The sequence below is a fragment of the Pteropus medius genome, unplaced genomic scaffold, assembly GCF_902729225.1.
Source record: "Pteropus medius unplaced genomic scaffold, Ma_sr-lr_union100, whole genome shotgun sequence".
In the NCBI taxonomy this organism is placed as follows: domain Eukaryota; kingdom Metazoa; phylum Chordata; class Mammalia; order Chiroptera; family Pteropodidae; genus Pteropus; species Pteropus medius.
Window position 1 is genome coordinate 12900604 of NW_024340699.1, and position 19821 is coordinate 12920424.

Sequence of the window (19821 nt, forward strand, 5' to 3'; positions counted from 1 at the left end):
TGTCCCAAATTGAGAAATTAAGAGTATTCCTCAAAACTGGCAATAAATACAAGAATAATAGCTTGGTTGAGAGAGCTCTTGGGAGTGAAGCCAGGCGTGGGGAAAGGCTGTGAGGAAGGGGTGCTTTTTCACAATAAGCCTTAATTGCTGTTCGATAAAATCAGTTATTTTCTTTCTCTACTAATTCATAATGGAGAAGCTTTTTATCCTGAATAGCATGTGTGTCAAGCATCTGCCCCCTTTGAATGTTGTGTAATTTTTCATGTTTATTACCTGGTCCTCTACATATGGTACACATTTGGGGAGAGGGGCTGAAGAGACTTGAATGGTCTCTCTGGGGTGATTAATATTGTCACACTCATTGTTAGTACATGGAACGAATATATTCAGTCACCATATGTTCTGAGCCCAAGTCAGAGGCCCCTCCGCCCCCCAGCAGTGATTTTTTATTTTAAATTTAGACTGACAGTCTAAATAATTGCCTGCCTTATACTTGTCATGGCATTGGTCTCTGTGTCTTTGACTTTCCATGGAGTCCATGAGGGAACCCATGTTTTCCCAGCCACTGCTGTGTGCACAGAACCCAGCATCTGGTAGTTACACCATAAGTACTTAATAAATAAACCAATTACAAGGGAAAAAAATGCCAATGACCATATAGAAAGAAGATTTCAGGCTGGCCTATGTCCTAGGGCCATCAGCAATATCCATCTTCCCCTGGTAATTAGACATGGAGATCTTTGTCCAATTGATAGCCAAAACATTGCCCATGTAATTAAATTCTGATCACTAGAATGACAGCCATTAACCTACTTAAACCCAAAAGATAGCTTCAGCTTCTAGGCCTTTAGCCCCAGCAGGGTGTGCTCTGCAGAGATAGTGTGTCTGCTGTTTGTGCCATTGACAGTAGGTTCTAGGCAGCCCGTGAGCAACCGGAGAACTGCCAGGGTTAGTACACCTTGCCAGTGCCAGCACCCTGTTCCATCAGGAAGGTGATACGTCCTCGTCATTTTCAAGTCAACATTCATGACTTTGTAACCATACTGTCAAGCATACCTAGGTATCCCAGCCTACATAGTAACAAAATCTAAAGATTACTTGGTCTGCTGTTTGCTTATTTTATCAATTTGTTTTGTTTTGTTTGTCAGAATGTTATGGAACAGTTCAACCCACGGCTACGAAATTTAATAAACCTGGGAAAAAATTATGAAAAAGCTGTTAATGGTAAGTCTGTTTTCTAAATATATGAACATAGAGCACATAATAAAAGCCATTCAATGAATATTTTACTTAATTATTTTTAAATGCTTAATATTGAATTTTTAAATATCTTTAAATTGGTAGAAATTATTTACAATTAATTTAATTTACAGAACTTTGCAATGATAGGATATTGGTATATTTGAAATGAGTAAATTGAATGATAGGCTACTATGAGAAATGTATCTTAATTATCAAATCATGCCTTTGACATAGTTTAATATTTTATATCATTGCCATAAACATGTTTTCTATTTTTTCAACCAAATTCTTTATGAACTAATAACATATATGAAATGTACGTTTAATTTTTGTGTTAGCGTCTTGCTGCATAGGAATTATTCTATAAGTTACATAGAAGAATTTCTTGCCTTTGGGTGTATCACTTTCAATAGTAATATGAGAAATAAAACTTTGAGCCTGAGTGAAAAAACATCTATACGAAAGGTTGAACTTAGATTCTCATTTCAAAATGAGCGCTTCCTCTAAAATGAATGTGAGCATTGGCTTTTATCTCTCTGTGAGAACCAGAGTTGTTTGCTAGTTTGTAGAGGTTTTATTCAGAGAGGCTGACATGCACCTCCACGTACGTTTTACTCCTAAAAGGTGAGTGTTGTCAACGATCACCTTAAAAACTTGAGATGCTCACAATCACCACATTCTAACATGGTCAAAACAGTTTTCCCTTGTTAGCAGTCGTCACCTTTAAAATATTCAGACCCTGGTTTCACCCTCTGCCTTGGTTCATTAAGACCATGAAGCAACATAAGTAGAACATTTAGTTTACAGCAGTTTTACATTTGAAGAAGGCTTCAAATCAAGTGTCATGTCTTTTATATGTCTCTTATTTCTCTCTTTCACCATGCCCCACCTCTGGGTGCTCCCTACTGGTATTTTGAAAATAAACCTGTGGCCTCTCACACTGGAAGAGTAAACTACTGTCTATTTCTGGATTTCTGTGCTGTTTGCCAGACTTTTCAGCGTCAGGAAATGCAACAGGCCTGGGATTTGTTCTCCCTCTCTCTCCAGCAATATCAGGACTTGTGCAGGCATCCCACAGCCCCTTCAAAGAGCAGGACACTTGTTCTGGAAGTCTTGCGCAGCTGACTCTTAATCACAAAACTGCAGAGCCATTGCTTTAGAAGCAATGGCGGAAGGAACACAGCATTAACTGAGTTCTTACTATGTGCTTAGAGCTCCCTCAGTAGCTTTATCTACTTGACCTCATTTAATTCTCACCTCTGCCCTGTGAAGGAAGTCGCTGTGACCTGCAGTGATTTTTTTACTTTCTAGCATTTGTTGCTTCTCTGAGGCAGAGTTTTACAAGGTGACCCAGTGAGTAGCCTGCAGCTCAGCCTCTTGCTAAACCGGCTTCTCCCCAGAGGGCTCTTATCATTTAACACCTCCCAGAGACTGTTCCTTACTTTGTAAGGTGTTTCCAGAATTTCTGCAGACCATTTGGTTTTTGCTGAAGCTGTTGAGAAATTTAGATAAATGTATAAAGTCCTTGGTAAGAATTTGTATATAGTTGAGGATGCTAGATTATAACTCAGGATATCAGGCATAGCTAGCGAAATCATGGGGTAAGCAGTGTCACTGGAATTTGAGCAGCGGTGGTGGGGGTGGGGAGACAGGGCAGGCAGGAGGCCCTGTAGGAGCTGAGCCAGCTGATAGTTGTTGGGTTTCAGTAGGCAGATGCTGCATAGGAGTACTTCAGGCAGAAAAGTCAGTATCTAAGCCAAGACCTGGGGTCCATACTGGCATGGGCAAGAAACTGTTGGGGAAATACTAAAATATATCGCAGAATAAGGTCAGATCAGTAGTGCATTTTAGTGCAGCATCAGTTATCTATTGCCATATAACAAACTACCTGTAAACTTGGTGGCTTAGGACAATAATAGTCTATCATTTCTCATGGTCCTATAAAGGCAGTGCAGTTCTCTGGACTCCTGGGGCTCACTCCTGCAGCTGCAGTCGGCTGCTACCTGGACCAGCCAGGAAGCTGGGCTCCCTCCCTCCTGCGGGCAGAGTAAGCTGTTCTAAGAGTGCCAGCCCCTGTGGGAGTTACATTTGCTGGTACTCCACTGGCCAAAACAAGTCACATGACTAAGCCATCTATCAGTAGGTAGGGGACTACACAAGCTGGGAATTCCAGAAAGTGTGATTTATTTAAGTCCACTACCATAAAAACCTGTCATGAACTCTGTGGAGTGTGGGCTTACCCATTGAGCAATGGGAGACTCTTGAAGGGTTTTGAGCAGAACTGTACCTAATAAAATCATATTTTAAGGAAAAATTATCTGGCAGAAGTGGGAAGATTAGATTGATGAAGTAGATTAGATTGATGGTCAGAACTAACATGAGAGTGTCATAAGCATCATGGCAGAGTAAGAAGACTCCATTGTTTCTCCCCTTAAATTTATGAGTCATACAAGTAAAACTCAACAGAGGACCCCTTGTTCAACACAAACGCCTGAAAGATCCATGCGTGGGGAGTGGGCACACTGGAAGGAGTAGGGGAGGCCTAACAGGAGAAAGGACAGGGATGGTATCCCCAGACGGAGTTCCGTGCCCACTGCTGCTCCAGCTGGCAAGGTAGCAGGGGAGGAGCTGCGCTGCAGCTTTTACACTATGCCTGGAGCTTAAGAGGGCACACAGTTTCCTGCCCTGAAAAGGCATCGCCCTCCCCACCTTCCCATCGCAGCAGAACCAAGTGGAGGTGGCTGGGAAGTGGTAAATAACAGCGGGGACCGACAGCCTCAACTGGAGAGGGCATGGGACTGCAAGATGGCAGAGTGCCTCCTTTCTCCCAGATGCCCTGTTAGAGCTCAGTAAAGTCAAAAACACAGCGGAAAAAAGAGGTCACTCTGGGAGTTCACAAAACAGGTTCTCCAACACCCTCCACATTCCCCCACCATAGTGGTGGTACCCCATAGCCAAGGTGAACTGGTCACTGAGAGGACCCACCATCCCAGAGGATACGTGGCATTTTCCTTAACTGAAAGAACATCGCTCCACCGCCATCCCAGAGGTGCGAAGAGTGGGCAAGAGAAAACAGAAAACTTGCAATACGGCACCATCTGCTGGAAAAACAAAAGAAAGTACCCTACCTATCAGCCTGCTGAATTGTTGAGAGCAAAACTGTATCTAAGCAAGAGAGTGCTACCTCCAATGCGTAGACAGAGAAACAATCCATCCAATACCATGAACTACATGGGAGCATAGAAAGAAAATGAAGTCTCCAGAAACCAAATCAAAATCGCGGAAGACTGATTTTAATAATAGAATTCAAGACTGCAGTTATGAAGAAACTCAAGGATGTATAAGAAAACTCAGGCAGTTCACTGAACTCAGGAATAAAGTTGATGAACAAAAGGAGTACTTTACCAGAGATCGAAACTATAAAAAAGAACCAAACAGAAATTCTGAAGCTGAGGAACTCAATAAATGATATAAGAAATGCATTAGAGAGCATTGGAAATGGAGCAGTCCAGATGGAAGAGAGAATTAGTGAACTCAGAAACCTAGAAATGACCTATGAGAAAAACTAAAAGTGTAATAAAATGAAAGAACTCTATGAGAACTGTCTGGCTTCATTATAAAGAGCAACCTAAGGATAATAGGCATTCATAAGGAGAAGAAAGAGATAATGGAACAGAGATCCTCCTCAAATAGTTGATGAGAATTTCCCAAGCCTATGGAAAGAACTAGACTTTAGAATAGCTAACAGAACACCTAATTATACCAATACAAAAAGACCTTCTCCAGACAAATGTTGTTCAAACTGTCAATAATTAATGACAAGGAAAGAATTCTCAAGGCAGCCGGGGGAAAAGGACTAGAACCTACAAAGTAAACGCCATTAGCTTATGGTCAGATTTCTCAGGAGAAACATTACAAGACAGAGAGTGAAAGGAAATATTCAAAATAATGAAAGAGAGGAACCATTAGCCAAGAATGAAATATCCAACAGAGTTATCCTTTAGATATGAAGAAGTAATGGTTTTCCCAGACAAAAGCTGGGAAAATTTGTCACCATAAGATCTGCATTACAAGAAATGTTTAAAGGAACTCTTCTACTAGAAAGAAAAAAGTACATAAAACTTCGAGTAAGATTATTAATAGAAGGAGGAAACTGCAGATCTTCAGAATAGGTTATTAAACAATTATAACAAAGTTTAAAGGTGAAAGGGGACATTAAAAATAACTACTGCAATTTGGTAATGAATGCACAACATAAATAGGGAAAATTTGTGACAAAATCATGAAAGGACTGAACAGTTACAGATAAATTAAGATAAGCAGTCAGAAGAAAAAGGAGTATTATATGTATGAGATTATTTTACACAAACCCGATGGTACCACAAAACAAATATCCAGAGCTGATACATGAAATATAAAAAAAGAAGAAACAAAAAAAAAATCATAGGAAACCACCGAACTAAAATAGCGGACAGAATCACAATGGAAAAGGAACAATGGAGATACAGAGCATCCAGAAATCAAAAAATAAAATGGCCATAGCAAGTCTTCATTTATCGGTAATCCCCTTAAATGTAAACTGACTGAATTCACCAACTGTATATTACCTGCAAGAGACCCATCTCAGCTACAAAGAACACAGGCTCAAAGTAAAGGAGTAGAAAATGATATTCAAGCAAATGGACTCACTAAGGAAAAAAGAGAAAAAAACTCAAAATCAGAAATGAAAGAGGAAATGTTACAATGGACACCACAGAAATACTAAGGATTATATAAGAATACTATGAAAAGCTATGTTATCACCACATTTAATAACCTAGAAGAAATGGTTAAAGTTTTAGAAATATATAACCTTCCTAGGCTGAACCATGAAGAATTAGAAAAACTAAATAGACTGATCACTGGTAAGGAAATTGAAAGAGTAATCAAAAACCTCCTAAAAAAAAGTTCAGGACCAGGTGGCTTCATTGGTGAAGTCTACCAAACATTCCATTGAATATCTATCCTTCTTAATCTCTTCTAAAAACTTGAAGGGGGAATACTTTCTAACTCATTATACAAGGCCAACATTACCCCGATGCCAAAACCAGGCAAGGACAGCGCGCGCGCACACACACACACACACATTACAGGCCAATATCTCTGATAAACATAGATGCAAAAATCCTAAACAAAATACTAGCAAGTTGAGTGTAACAATATTTTAAATAGATACTACATCATGATCAAGAGGGGTTCATTCCAGGAATGCAAGGATGGTTCGACGTCCACACATCAGTCAATGTAATACAACACATTAACAAAACAATCACATGATCATATCAACGGATGCAGAAAAACATTTGACAAGATGCAACATCCATTTAAGATTAAAATAATAAAACGGGTATAAAAGGAAAGTACCTCAACATAATAAAAGCCATAGATGACTGTCAGCTAATATCATACTCAGTGGTGAACAAAACTGAAAGCTTTTCCTCTAAGATCAGGAACAAGACAGGGATGCCCACTCTTGGCACTGTCATTCAACATAGCACTAGGATTCCTAGCCAGTATAATCAGTCAAGAGAAAGAAAGAAAAAGGCACCTGAATTGGGCATGAAGAAGTAAAACTGTCATTATTTGCAGATGACATGATTCTGTATTTAGAAAATCTGAAAGACTCTATCAAAAGACCACTAGAAACAATAAACAAATACAAGAAAGTTGCAGGATACACAATATACAAAAATCTGTTGCGTTCCTATATACTAACAACAGAGTATCAGAAAGAGAAATGAAAACAATCCCATTTACAATTGCAACAAAAATGATAAAATACCCAGGAGTAAACTTAAAGAAAGTAAAGGACCTGTACTGAAAATTACAAAACATTGTTAAAAGGAATTGAAGAAGACATGAAAAAATAGAAAGAGATTCCATTTTCCTAGATTGGAAGAATTAGCGTTGTTAAAGTGGCCATATTATCTAAAGCAATATACAAATTTAATGTAATCCCCAACAGAAGTCCAGTGGCATTTTTCACAGAAATAGAACAAAAATTACTCAAATTGTATGGAAATTCAAGAGACTCAAACAGCCAAAGCAGTCAAAGCAGTCCTGAGATAAAAGAACAAAGCCAGATGTATCACACTCCCTGACTTTAAACTATACCACAAAGCTACGATAATCAAAACAGTATGATATTGGCAGGAAAACAGACCCAGCAAACCAATAGAATAGAAACGAGAGCCCAGAATAAACCCACACCATATATGGGCAACTAATTTTCAACGGAGGAGCCAAAAAACATACTATGGGAAAAGGAAAGTCTCTTCAATAAATAGTGTTGGGAACACTGGAAAGCCACATGCAAAAGAATGAAACTAGACTGTTATCTGGCACCATACAAAAAAATTAACTAAAAATGGATTAAACACTCAAATATAGGACCTGAAACAATAAAAATACATAGAAGAAAACAGAAGCACTAAGCTTAACGGGACTTGGTCTCAGAGGGTTTTTTGTGAACTTGACTCTAAAGGCAGGAGAAGTTAGAAAAAAAATGAATGAGACCGCATCAGACTAAAACTTCTGCACAGCAAAAGCCACCATCACCAAAACAAAAAGGCAACCAACTGAACGGGAGAAGATATTTGCAAATTATATCTCTGATAAGGGGCTAATATTCAAAATATATAAAGAACTCATAACAACTCATCAACAACAACAAAACCAAACAATTTGATTGAAAAAAATGTTATATAATGTTATTAACCAATTTTAAATCCCCTCCCCCCCAAATAAATAAAACAACCTATATGCTTCATCTTTGAAACGATAGTGGTAGGAAATCTCTTAATGTGTTCACAGAGGGGGCCAGAATTATGCAAATATTCTTCTTTATTCTGGATAAATTATATAATTTTAAAGTTAATTCAACTTTATCATAAAAACAAGGATAAGGATATTTTACTAGACTGAGAAGGTTAAATAGTTTTAAACATAAGTCAACAGTTAATGAAAAAATTCAGTTGAATGGGTTGAAACCAAAAATTTTGTTTAAATATTGTGTAATCCTGTATACCATTCTCTCACTAACTGGCTTTTCAGTTTATCAGTACCTTGCAATTTAAAATCTTCATACTAAAATACTTCATATATCAACTCGACAGTTTATTGGCTACAAACTTGTTTGCAGGTGGAGTCATCTCTTTTTCAGTTTTAACTGAGGCCAAAGAATCAGAAAGCAGCATAATTTAGAACTGAGAAAGTGAAGCATCTCAGCTAAAGTTGCGTGCAATCCCTCTGACTTGCCGCTGACCTTGGGAATGTCCCAGAATATCTCCACTCCCCTTCGTGAAATGGGGTGATAACGTCACCGACCCATGTCTTAATGTCGTCAGCTAGAATAACTTAAATAATGACTTGGAAAGTCTGTATAAATGCTACTCGCTGTTGTGCTTTTTTACAATTATACTTTAAGGTTATACTCAGTCTTATGAAATAACTGTGGAGTAGAACGTTACATTTTCTAAACTTGCATACATACATAGTAAAAACCCTAACTTTTATCATTTTTGATTCTACAAGAGATGCTAAAATACACTAATTTGTTATGAAAATATTACTTTTTGGCCTGTAGCATCTTCAGCTGGACTTGTATATTAACTTATCCTATGATACTCTCCCACACACACCTTTTTTTATATGTCAAATGTCTTTTTTAATCCACTTTTTAAAAACAATACCCATTATAAATTGGGGCAAAAAAGTTAGTTATAAAGTGATAGAAGAAATTGATATAAGCAGATTCTGTTTGTTCATCCAGTGCTCTCACTGTTAGGACATTTTATAGATGACCGTCCTTTGTTTCAGAAAAAATAACTAACTCGCGCAAGGAGGTCATGTCATTAGAAGTGAAGGTCTATCTTGTCTTGCCCCTGACTCTCCTCTGCTCCTCTCCAAAACAAAAAGAAAGAAAGAAAAAATAAAAGAAAAACAAATCAAAATGCAGATTTCTGTAACTTATAATTTAGTCTTCAAAATCAGTTCAAAAGGAGAAATATTATTTTTTAAGATAATTGTATAGAAATAAAAGTTTCTCATCTCTGTCACAGAGGCAAGGGGCGGGGGAGTAATAGGGCATTGTTATTTTTCAGGTAATTCTGTTTTTTGTTTTTTGTTTTTGGAATGATAATGTATTTCAAATTCATAGATTTTCCCCCTGGCAACAAGTATGTTGTTTGTGTCTCAGAGCGTCTTTTTCAATAGAAGTAAAAATGCCATTGAAGGATCAGTTTCCTAGGCCACCCCACCCAAGTCCTTCTAACTGAAAATATGCAGACCTGGGTCTCTGTGAGAATAACCGGCTCAGGAAGGTCTTTGGCTGGAGCAGACATGTTCCCAGCCCCAGTCTGATGTTAGGACCACTTCTGCTCTGAAACTGTCATCAGGGGCAAGCAGGGCCTTCCCTGGACGTCAGCGCCTGCTGCTGATCGTTCCCCAGGGCTGGTCCCAGGTAAGGGTCCCATGGGGCTCTCCAGTGGCAGGGGCCTCTGCCCTGGCACAGCTATCCAGCACAAACCCTGCCTTCTGAGAGCCACACTTGCCACAGCCCAAGCTTTCCTGCTGCCAGAGGGACCAACGGATGTTTGGGAAAAAACCTCTGTGTCACGTCTTCCTTTCCTTGTCTAAATATGATTTTATGTGCCGCCTTCCCTGTCTAGCTATGATCCTGGCAGGAAAAGCCTACTACGACGAAGTGGTCAAGATCGGGGAGCTGGCCACCAGATCCCCCGTGTCAACAGAACTGGGTGAGCTGATTGTCCATTGTATGTAAACCCAACTTGAGCTGCGGTTTGGGGGCCTTTCATCCAGTGAGTGCCTATAAAAACACATGAAGTGGCCCAAACCCAGAAGAGAAAGGAGGGCTGGCCCAGCGTTCCGGTTTGTCAAGCCAGCACCCTGGGTCGTTCAGTTCTGGGATGATCGAGTTCAGTGTGGCCTGTTGAAAGTGGAGACTTACAGGCAGGCCAGGGCCCGCCCCGGCCTCCCTACTTCCTAAGAGTCGGGCTTCTGCTTTTGAGGCGTGGGCTCAGCCTTTCCCCTCGGATGCCGAAGCACACAGCCCGGGGAGCTTTGACCTACATTCCTTGCTGAAGGAGACAGGCGTGCTGGGCCTCCCAGCTCTGGCAAGAGTATTTCCTGTGACTCACCTAGCAGGAGGTCAGAGTCCTTTACGTTCTGTTCTTGGCTCTCCCTGGCTTCCACAGTTGCTCTCAGTTGCGATTTTTCCAGTTTTGCTGGTATGAATTGGTCTCCTGTGCACACACAGAGGGCAGCCACACCCTCGGCAGTGCCAGCTGCACAGGGAATCTGGGGTTCTATTTACGGAGCCAGTTCCCTATACCATCTCCTAAGTGGGGAAAGGTCAATTTTTTAAATAGCCCCACACATAACCACCATTTTTAAAACTTGTTAAATATGTTTTATTTTACAAAGGTTAAAATTTTTGGCTTCAAATTGTTTGTTATTATTTGGAAGGGTCAGAAAACCGGAGGAAAGATTGGTAAAGTGTGTACGTGTTTTTTAAAAAGTGGATCTGTCTCCAATTACAAAGTGGGAAGGGAAGCAGAGGAGGGCGTAGGAGCATGTGTTTAAGGCTCACATAATTCACACCATTTCTGCATAAAGTGTCCTGAGGGTGTTCAGCATTGCTTGGAAAATTCTTAACTGACCCCTGAAAGTGGAGGAACGAATTTGAGGTGCGATGTCAGTGCTGAGGTTGGAGGCTGGGCCACCAAGTGTGAAATGGGTCTGGGTGCTCGTTAACATTCTCTGACAGATTTCATACATGAAAAGTTTATAAAGATCCCTAAAAGCGATAGACAAAACTTAAGCCTGAGGCGATGCTGTATTATGAACATCAATACTGCTGTTTTTAATAGACTCAGTTACATCTAAAAATTTTTCAAAATCCTGACTTGGGTTCTGCTGGTGCCATACCTTTGGCATGTTCTGGCGAGGACTGAACTAAAGTGACTCTGTCCTACACAAGGTCAGTTTGGTAAAATACACACTGCATTATATAGACAGAAGATGATAATAAAACTTAGGACATGTGAGGGGTGATTGAGATGATTATAGGGTTCCAAAAAATAGGACTAAATGAAAAAGACACATCCTATTTGTGTCAAGCATGAGAGAAAAAAATATATGACCCTTACATTAAGCTTATGGTCCTCTGAGTCAGCATCGTTCCTGCTGTTTTAGTGTTTTGTGGTTCTTGCCACTGTTTAAGTAAGACTTCTGTTCCACACCTTGTTTTATTCAGCCGTAAGTTCATAATGTTGAATCAGCTATTTCCACAGCAACCATGTTGTTTTAAACAGGAACTTAAAACTTCAGTTCCAATAAGGAGAGTATGTTGCAATGGTGACGTTTCTTTCATGCGGATGTGTATTTTACTCAGAAGGGGTGGAAATAATTTTCGTTGTGTTTTTTTGTTTTAGGTTGTTCTTTGCTTATGTTCACTATCTCATGTCGTTATTACTTTTCTACTCATTTACAGCAACTCCCTGATAAACTACTGTCCTAGTAAGAGTTGCTTTTGGAGGCCTAATATTAATTTATTTTGATTTGCATAGTTTTTTGTTTGTTTGTTAAAGTTTAGACTGAAATACTACCCTCTGTTTAAATTCCCTGTTTAAATTCCCTGTATGAAAGAATAGTGGACAATTCATCAAATAAAGAGAAAGATCTAAAGTAGATTGTATTTTTCTCATTTTTCAAGATCTTATTGCATAGCTACTGACTCTTGGTATTGGTATTCATAACTGAATTATGAAACATAAATTCTGTGATAAAATTGAAGAAGTATTGCATATGTAAGATCACGAATTATTTCAAAATTTTTATTCATTAGGAGTATTGTTTCTGAAAAACCTTTGTTTTTCCCACACACATAAAAAAATCCTATAGTTTAAAATTTTTCATTTTAAAAATATTGCTCTAGAAAAAAGGGGATGCTGAAAAATTCTTATTTTTCTAAAACTTTGATTATAAAAGTAAGTTTTTTCCTCTTTATTTTCTTTTTAACTATTTAAATTAAGAGTTGACATTCAATATTATTTCATATAGTTTCAGGTCTATGGCCGAACATTTACATAATTTACAAAGCGATTTTCCCAATTAGTCTGGTATCCACTTAGCTATAAAAGTATTTTATATTTTAATGTTGAATTAAAATATTTTTAGTGTTGCTTTAAAACACAGCCTTTTTCATTTCATACATATTTTTACATGAAACTTTTGTTGTATTCTGGTATTTTTGTACTTTGGGAGATAAGTGAAGAAAATATGCTCTGGGTAAAATATTTACTTAATTCGTAGGAATTTATAGAGAGAATTCAGCTTGGAAAACTTGGCCACATACATCATGAATGTTAATCAGAGTGTCAAAGCGAAGCATTTCAGTCTCTTCTCACTTAAGGGGCAGAGGGAGGCTAAAAGCCGGAGGAGCAAGTTGATTAGACTTTTACTTTATGTCTGTCTTTTGAATCAGCCTCTAAATTAAGACAGAGCTGCGGCAGTACCCTTTCTGATTTCTAGCTGTGGGTGTTTCCCTTTACATGTCCTGCTTTCAAGCATCAGCTCACCCAATGATGTGTGAATGATTTAAGATGTTTTTGGCCCAAAAGTAACAAAATATCCAACTAATAGTGGTTTAAGCAATAAGTGTGTTTATTATCCCACATAAGAAAGCCATCGTTAATTTATCCTATTTTCTATGACAGCATTATTGAGATCATGAATAGTACGATTCACCCATTTAAAGTGTACAGTTCAGTGGTTTTTCGTATATTCGTAAAGTTTTAAATTATCACCACAGTTAACTTTAGAATATTCTCATCACCCAAAGAAGAAATTCCATACCCATTATCAGTCACTTCCCATTCACCCTCAACTCCAGCCATATGCAGCCATTACTGTATTTTATCTCTGTAGATTTGGTTATGCCGGATATTTCATATAAATGGAATCATCCAATATGTGATCTTTTGTGACTGCTTTCTTCCACTTAGTATTATGACTTGAGGATTCATTCATGCTATAGCAGGTATCAGTACTTTTAAGAAAGTTAAGAAATGACAGATTTTAATTTTCTATAAGTCTTCCAGATACATGTCCTTCCCCCAAAAATAGTCGTTTCCTGATCATTTTCTCTTGAAAATACAAGATATTTTATGAATAGTCTGTTCTCTTATTTAGAGACTATTCAGAATATGTCATTGCTTCTTTTCAACTATAATTGAAAGTTATAGGAAATTATTAGTAATTAAAGAAAAATACCAGATTCTAGTCATTTTTATGCTGAATGCGCTCAACCACTTGAAGATTACAGTAAGAATTGGCATATATTTTGAAGTCTCTTTTCAAATCGTTTTGCTAAAGCATCACCTTTTATCAGTTGTACCTTAATTGCAGCCAGGGGCTGGCCGGCATCTATTTGTAAATAATATTTTATTGGAACGCAGCCATGCCCATTTGTTCACGTGTTGTCTGTGGCCGCTTTCAGGCCTCGGGGGCAGAGCCGAGCGGCTGCAGCAGAGAAGCTTGGCGTGTAAGGCCTAACCTATCTAAGACCTGGCCCTTCACAGGCCCTTTCCCTGATGGTGGAAGACCTGCAGTGTCTACAGCTTCTTAAAGGTGAAGACTGAGTGATCTCCTGAGGAGTTTGATACCCTTTTCTCCAAAGAAAAAGCAAATCTTTACCACCTGCCCTCTAAGCGCTTGGGTTCGTCCGCATCAACAGCGTGACCCTGACAACCACAGTGGTGTCAGCAGCTCAAAAGCGTAATTACCTTGCCCTGTCGGGAGGAATGAACAAACAAACAGAAAGCCAGAAACCAGAGCTCTGTAGTCAGGATTTGGCAGATAAAATATCTTAATCTGCTATGTTTAACTGTTAAATAATAAGTCATATGAATAATTATTCATGTGACTCAGGTTGTCAGGGTGTGTGCCTGTAGTCACACATATAAATCTTTATCACATGTACACAGTTCAACTCAAGGAACAGTACTTATTTAAAAAGGGAAGCTGAAATTTGTGCAAAACTTCTAGTTTTGTCCCTTAATCAAACAACATTTATTTTTAAAGACTTAGTGAATATTGAAAAGGTTATAAGGGAAAACACATGGTCAGGGGAAAATGTTTTGGCAAAATATTTAAAAGAAACTTTGAACGTGTTTTAACATTTTTAAAGCATAGAAAAATAAAGCCTGTTCCCATTTATTTCCCAAGGAATAACAGGATACTCTCTTTGGAGAGTTTACAAATTTGCTTTGAGGTCCTTACAGCTCTCCATTACATAAATTTAGACTGTTATTTTGTTCCAGGTTAGTCAGCTATCGCATTATTTTAAATAAATTACTGAATTGTTTGGGCCAGTTTCTTGGGCACAAAACAGAAGATTTTTATGCCCTCACCAGCCAGGAACCTAGAAAATGATAGGTTTTCTTTTGTTATTGATAGAATGTTTTAGGTTATGTCATTTTAAAAAAATATTTATTATGGTTTTGCCTTGTTGATAACTCAAAATTCAACCTGACAGTCTTAGGTCTGAAAAATAAGAGTAGGAAAAAAATCTGAAATGTTTTAAAAGAAATGTTATGAATTCACAAAAATATTACAAATAACATTCCTAAGGTCTAGATAAAATAAATGAATTCATACCAGAGTGCATGAGCGAGCTAAGTGGAGCCAAAGCAGTTGTTATTGACCAAAAACACTTAACTTTTACTTGCAAGTTTGGCTCACTTTAAGAGATTAAAATCCTTCCTACAAAAGTAGGAAACAGTAGGGAATTTATTTTATTTGCTGAACATAGCACCGGCTGTGTGCCAGGCACTGTCCTAAGCACCTTACAAATATTAACTCCCGTACGCCTCATCATCATAGCCCTCTGAAGTACATACTATTATTTCCATTTTACAGATGAGAAAACGGGGGTTCAAAGAGAGTAACTAACTTGCCGAGGTCACCAGCTGGTTAATGGCTAGTTAATTCGATCCAGGCAGTCTGCCAGCTATGTGGCCTGTCGTGCCAATTTAATTTTCTATGTCAGTAAGATGTGCTTTTTCTGACATGCTTTATCTTGTGACAGTCAAGATTATCCTGCCCATTATAGGTCAACAGATAAAAGGTTGTGTTAGATAGTGACTCATCATATAGTCTGAAACTGATTCAGCATGTATGTCTGTATTTTGTTTCCTTCAGACAATCAGGAGTCGTTACGAGAAGAACATTCCTTCTCTCAGCTTTCAAGTAACTAAATATGCAAATGATGTACCATAATTAGTATTAAAAAAAAATAAAAGCTAAGTTGTCGAATCAAGATTAGTCAGTGTAACGTTTAATGCTTCCTGATTGCATGATGAGTACATCCTGGATGCAAACCTGGCACATCGTTGCCCATTTTTCATTATACTTTATGGTACTTATTTATTCTCTTAAACCTTTGAATTTTGAAGTGTGTGAAGCACAGAATATCTTGTTTAAACCCAGTTTTCACAGTTACTCAAATTGGTCTTTTTCTCCTTCAAGGCTAGTGTGTGTCCTGTCAGCTGAGGATGGGGTCAGTGTGGAGTCCTTGTTCTCACGCTCTCAGCCATAACAAAGAACAGCTGGTCAGGGGGCCACAGCAACTGCACAGGTGGAAGTGCGGGGTGGTGGCCCAGGGGACCCAAGGGCTGCACCTTACCACACCACCATCACTGTTCCCGAGGCCTGCTCACACCCTCGTACAGCTGTGCAGTATCGTACTATGTTCATGGCCCCGTGCTAGGCCTTAATTACGTGTCAGAAACAAAGCCACTTTCTAACACAGAGGAGGGGAAGGGACTTTAAAGCATGCCAGGAACGAGCGGCTCTGGTCAGATGCGCAGGAAGCTGCGAAGGGTTGTGGCCCCTGTGACAGGTTGAGGAAGGAGGACAACTAAGTAAAAGGGAGAGGAACACGCCAAAGACAGGTGTAGATAGAATCATGACACAAGCGAGGCCTGGCCTGACACACGACCTCAAGCAAATGGAGATACCATACTGGAAGGTGACGGCCTTGGTTGGAATGAGGTAGATTCCTCGATAGTGGAAGTGGGGTTCTGAGAGTTTTAGGAATAAATGTACCTCCTCTGGTACTCTTTCCTTTTCTGAATGACTTAACCAAATTATTAGATGTAAAGATGCCAACAAGCACATGGAAAGATGCCCAACACCAGCCATTAGGGACATGCAAAGCATAACCACAATAAGCGAGCACTTCACACCCAACACAGTGGCTGTAATTAAAAAGATAGTAACCAGCGTCAGCAAAGATACAACGAAATTGAGACCCTCAGATGTTGCTGATAGGAATGTAAAAAGGAGCAGCCGCATTGGAAGAGTCTACCAGTTCCTCAGAATTTGAACATGGTTACCATATGACCCAGCAAATTCCATCTCTTGCAAGAGGTATGAAACACGTACCCACACGAAATCTTAGCCGTATGCACAGTAGGGAAAGAGTAGCAACAACCCACATGTCTGGCAGCTCATGAGTGGATGACAGAATGTGGTGTATCCATACAGGGGAGCAGCCAGGCAAAAGCCATGTGCTGCCGACACACGCCACAGCACGGAGGCCCCTCGAAAACGTGCTAAGTGAAAGAAGCCAGTTGAAAAGGTCACATGGGATATGACTCCATTTGTATGAACTCTCCAAAGTCAGATCTCTTAGTGACAGCAGTCAGATTGGGGGTTGCCGGGGGCGGGGGGAGGGAAGAACGGGGTGACTGCTTAGTGGGTACAGTTTTTCTTTGTGGATGGCGAATATGTTTTTGAACTGGATAGTGGTGATGGTTGCATAACACTGTGAATGTACTAAGTGTCACTTTCGGTAAATTTATGTTCTGTGTATTTTGTTACAAGAAAAGTAGTAGATCACTCCTGAGAGTTCCCAGTGTGGGGTATCCTAAGTAATTCATACTAAATGTAACAGACATTGTAATAACTCTACATAATTTATATAAGAAAATAAATTTCATAAATAAAAAAAAAGGAAGCCTAGTGCACTTTTCCCAGCGCCCGCAGCCCAGCCGTGGTGTTATTCATACCTAGTCATGGCCAGAGCAGAAATCCAAAACCCTGAATTAGGATCCGGATGGGTCAGAAATCTTTTAGGCAGCATCCTCCATGCTTTACGGCACGTCCCACGAGTGCGCCCTCATAACCTCACCACAACCCCTTGAAGAGTTTTACTTGGCCCTGACTCAGTATGAATAATGCGGTAAATGGATTGTGTTAGTATTGCTGGAAACACAGAATTCGGGAGTCTCGCTGAATTCTCACGACAGCCCTCAGAGGTGAGAGGTGTGATCCTTGAGCAATGTCGGTTGCAGGGGAGTCCCAGAAGGAGAGGCAGCTGCAGTTACAACACATGTGCCATCTCTGTCCCGTTCAGCACAACTTTGGTGATGCAAGCATGTGAGAAGTAGATACACTCTAGGATGAGCTTAGGAATGTTTGTCAGTAACCAAATGAGCATGTCAGGTCAGGGTCCTGGGCTCTTCGTTCTAACTGTGAACTAAGTTTCTCTGGGCTCTCGAAACCACGGCTGTCATTTACAGCATTATAAACTTGGTCCCCACCTTCAAAATACAACGTAGTCAGCGAGATTATGGAAATGTATACACGCATAGCTTTAAACCAGGACCGAGTGCAAGAGTAAGAGGTACAAACGCTACAGGATTTCACGGGAAGCGATGACCACATGTGGGGGTAGGAGAGGTAGAGGGACATGGAGTGTCAGGGGATGCCGTGATACCCTGACGGCTGGCGTTGGACGTGGAAAGGGTGATGGTTTCCTGTGGAGGGAACAGATCGAGGGGACAAGGGATATTTCATTTTGCCTGAGATTTCAGACTCATGGAGAGGATCGTGGGATAGAATGAGTACAAATTCAAATTGGAGCCTTGTTATTTCAAGGGCTAGGCTGCAGATTCTGTGCTTGTATGTCTCATTTCAAATTGAAATAAGAACTCATTATAAAAACTGGAAGGTTTTGAGTTATTAAAAGCTGACTAATCTTTTAAGAGCATGGGTTCACAGATAAAAATTATGAGGTGACTAAAGAGGCAAATTAAATGGCAAGCTCTTTACAACTAAGAACTGGACTCATCGAGTCCAGAATAAGTCTATTTCTGTAACTCTGGAGCACAGTGAAGCTGATAATGTATATATATGACAGGTATTTATAATTCAAAGCCATGGCCGATGGTCAGCTGCTTCCTCTGCAATAACGATAGAAATTTGTGGCATACTAAGGTCTCTTTTCTCTACATGTGTATATGATTAAATATTTCAATCTTATGTCATTTTTATTTTCTACTTAATCCTGTCCAGCTTCCCACTTAGTATTAATATTTTTAAATGACTATGAGTTCTCCAGGAAGTTTAGAACTATACTCTTATTTTATAATGAATCTTAAAATGTGCTTTTTTTTAAAAAATTAATACCTTTACTAAACAATGAACCTAATAAACAGTTTCTTTATTTTAAAATATCCATTTTTACATAGTTAAAGCATTTGGCTATATAAACTTTATGTACTGCTTTTTAAAAATTTAACATTCTGCACGTATTTCATAAGTAATTCATTTACTCATCATTTTTGATAGCTGCCTACGTTTCTCTGTTTTAAATTTTCCTCTGTTGGTACCGAGGTGGAGTCCTGTCCTGGGGAGGGGGGTGAGCATCGGGGCGAACACAGGATTTGTTTCTTAGCTCTTTTGAAAAATTATACCTTAACTGAAAAAAGAAAAAGTAATTCTATGATATTCTGAAGAGCACATAAAACAAAATATTCAGTAGTTCGGAGTTCACGGCTTTTCTTTCCTCATTGAAATCGCAATGCGCTCATTCAGATGAGCAGCTGCCGTCTGGTTGTCACTGTTTTTCTAGTCACAAGGGATAAATCAGTGCATGAAGCCTGCGCTCCGGGGGCGGGGGGAGGGGGCCTGCACTCTGGTGGGCGGTAAACAGACAGGTCTGACTGTCAGGTCGCAGTGAGGGAGGGGCCGCTGAGTGATGGAGACGGTGGCGTGGGGTGGGTTCAGGGAGAGTGGCCAGGGGCAGTGGAGAGGGAGCCCTGCAGGGGCAGGCGGCTGTCTGGGGTGACCCTGACGCCCTGTGAGCCTGGGTCACCATGCGGAGGCTCGGCCATCTGGGCGCGGTTCAGGGTGGAGAGTGGGAGGAGATGAGGCCTTGAGGCAGGGCAGGCCCAAGGGCGCCGTCTCCAGGGGCTTGTGGGTCACGGTAGCAATGCTGAGGTCGAGACTGGGAGCCTCGGAAGGTTTTGAACTCAGGGGTGACTTGGTTTGACTTGCATTTTATAAAGTTCTTCCTGGCTTCCGTACAGAGAGTAGACTGGAAGGGTGGGACCCGGGCCGGGGTGGGAGGCTGTCCCCGCCCAGGTGAGAAGGGGTGATGAGCGAGTGGACTAGGATGGAGGGGCGGCCACGGGCTCGCTGTGCTGACAGCGCGAAGGGCTGCGGCGACGG

At 40.0% G+C, this 19821-nt stretch overlaps 1 protein-coding gene across 1 annotated transcript in view; it reads left to right on the forward strand.

The window, feature by feature from the left end:
- Positions 1-19821, forward strand: part of BAIAP2L1 (BAR/IMD domain containing adaptor protein 2 like 1) — a 67691-nt gene that overhangs the window by 21790 nt on the left and 26080 nt on the right. The window contains exons 2-3 of the mRNA XM_039878517.1: positions 1149-1224; positions 9951-10037. Of these exons, the coding sequence (XP_039734451.1) occupies positions 1149-1224; positions 9951-10037 (163 nt within the window). The remainder of the gene's footprint in view (positions 1-1148; positions 1225-9950; positions 10038-19821) is intronic.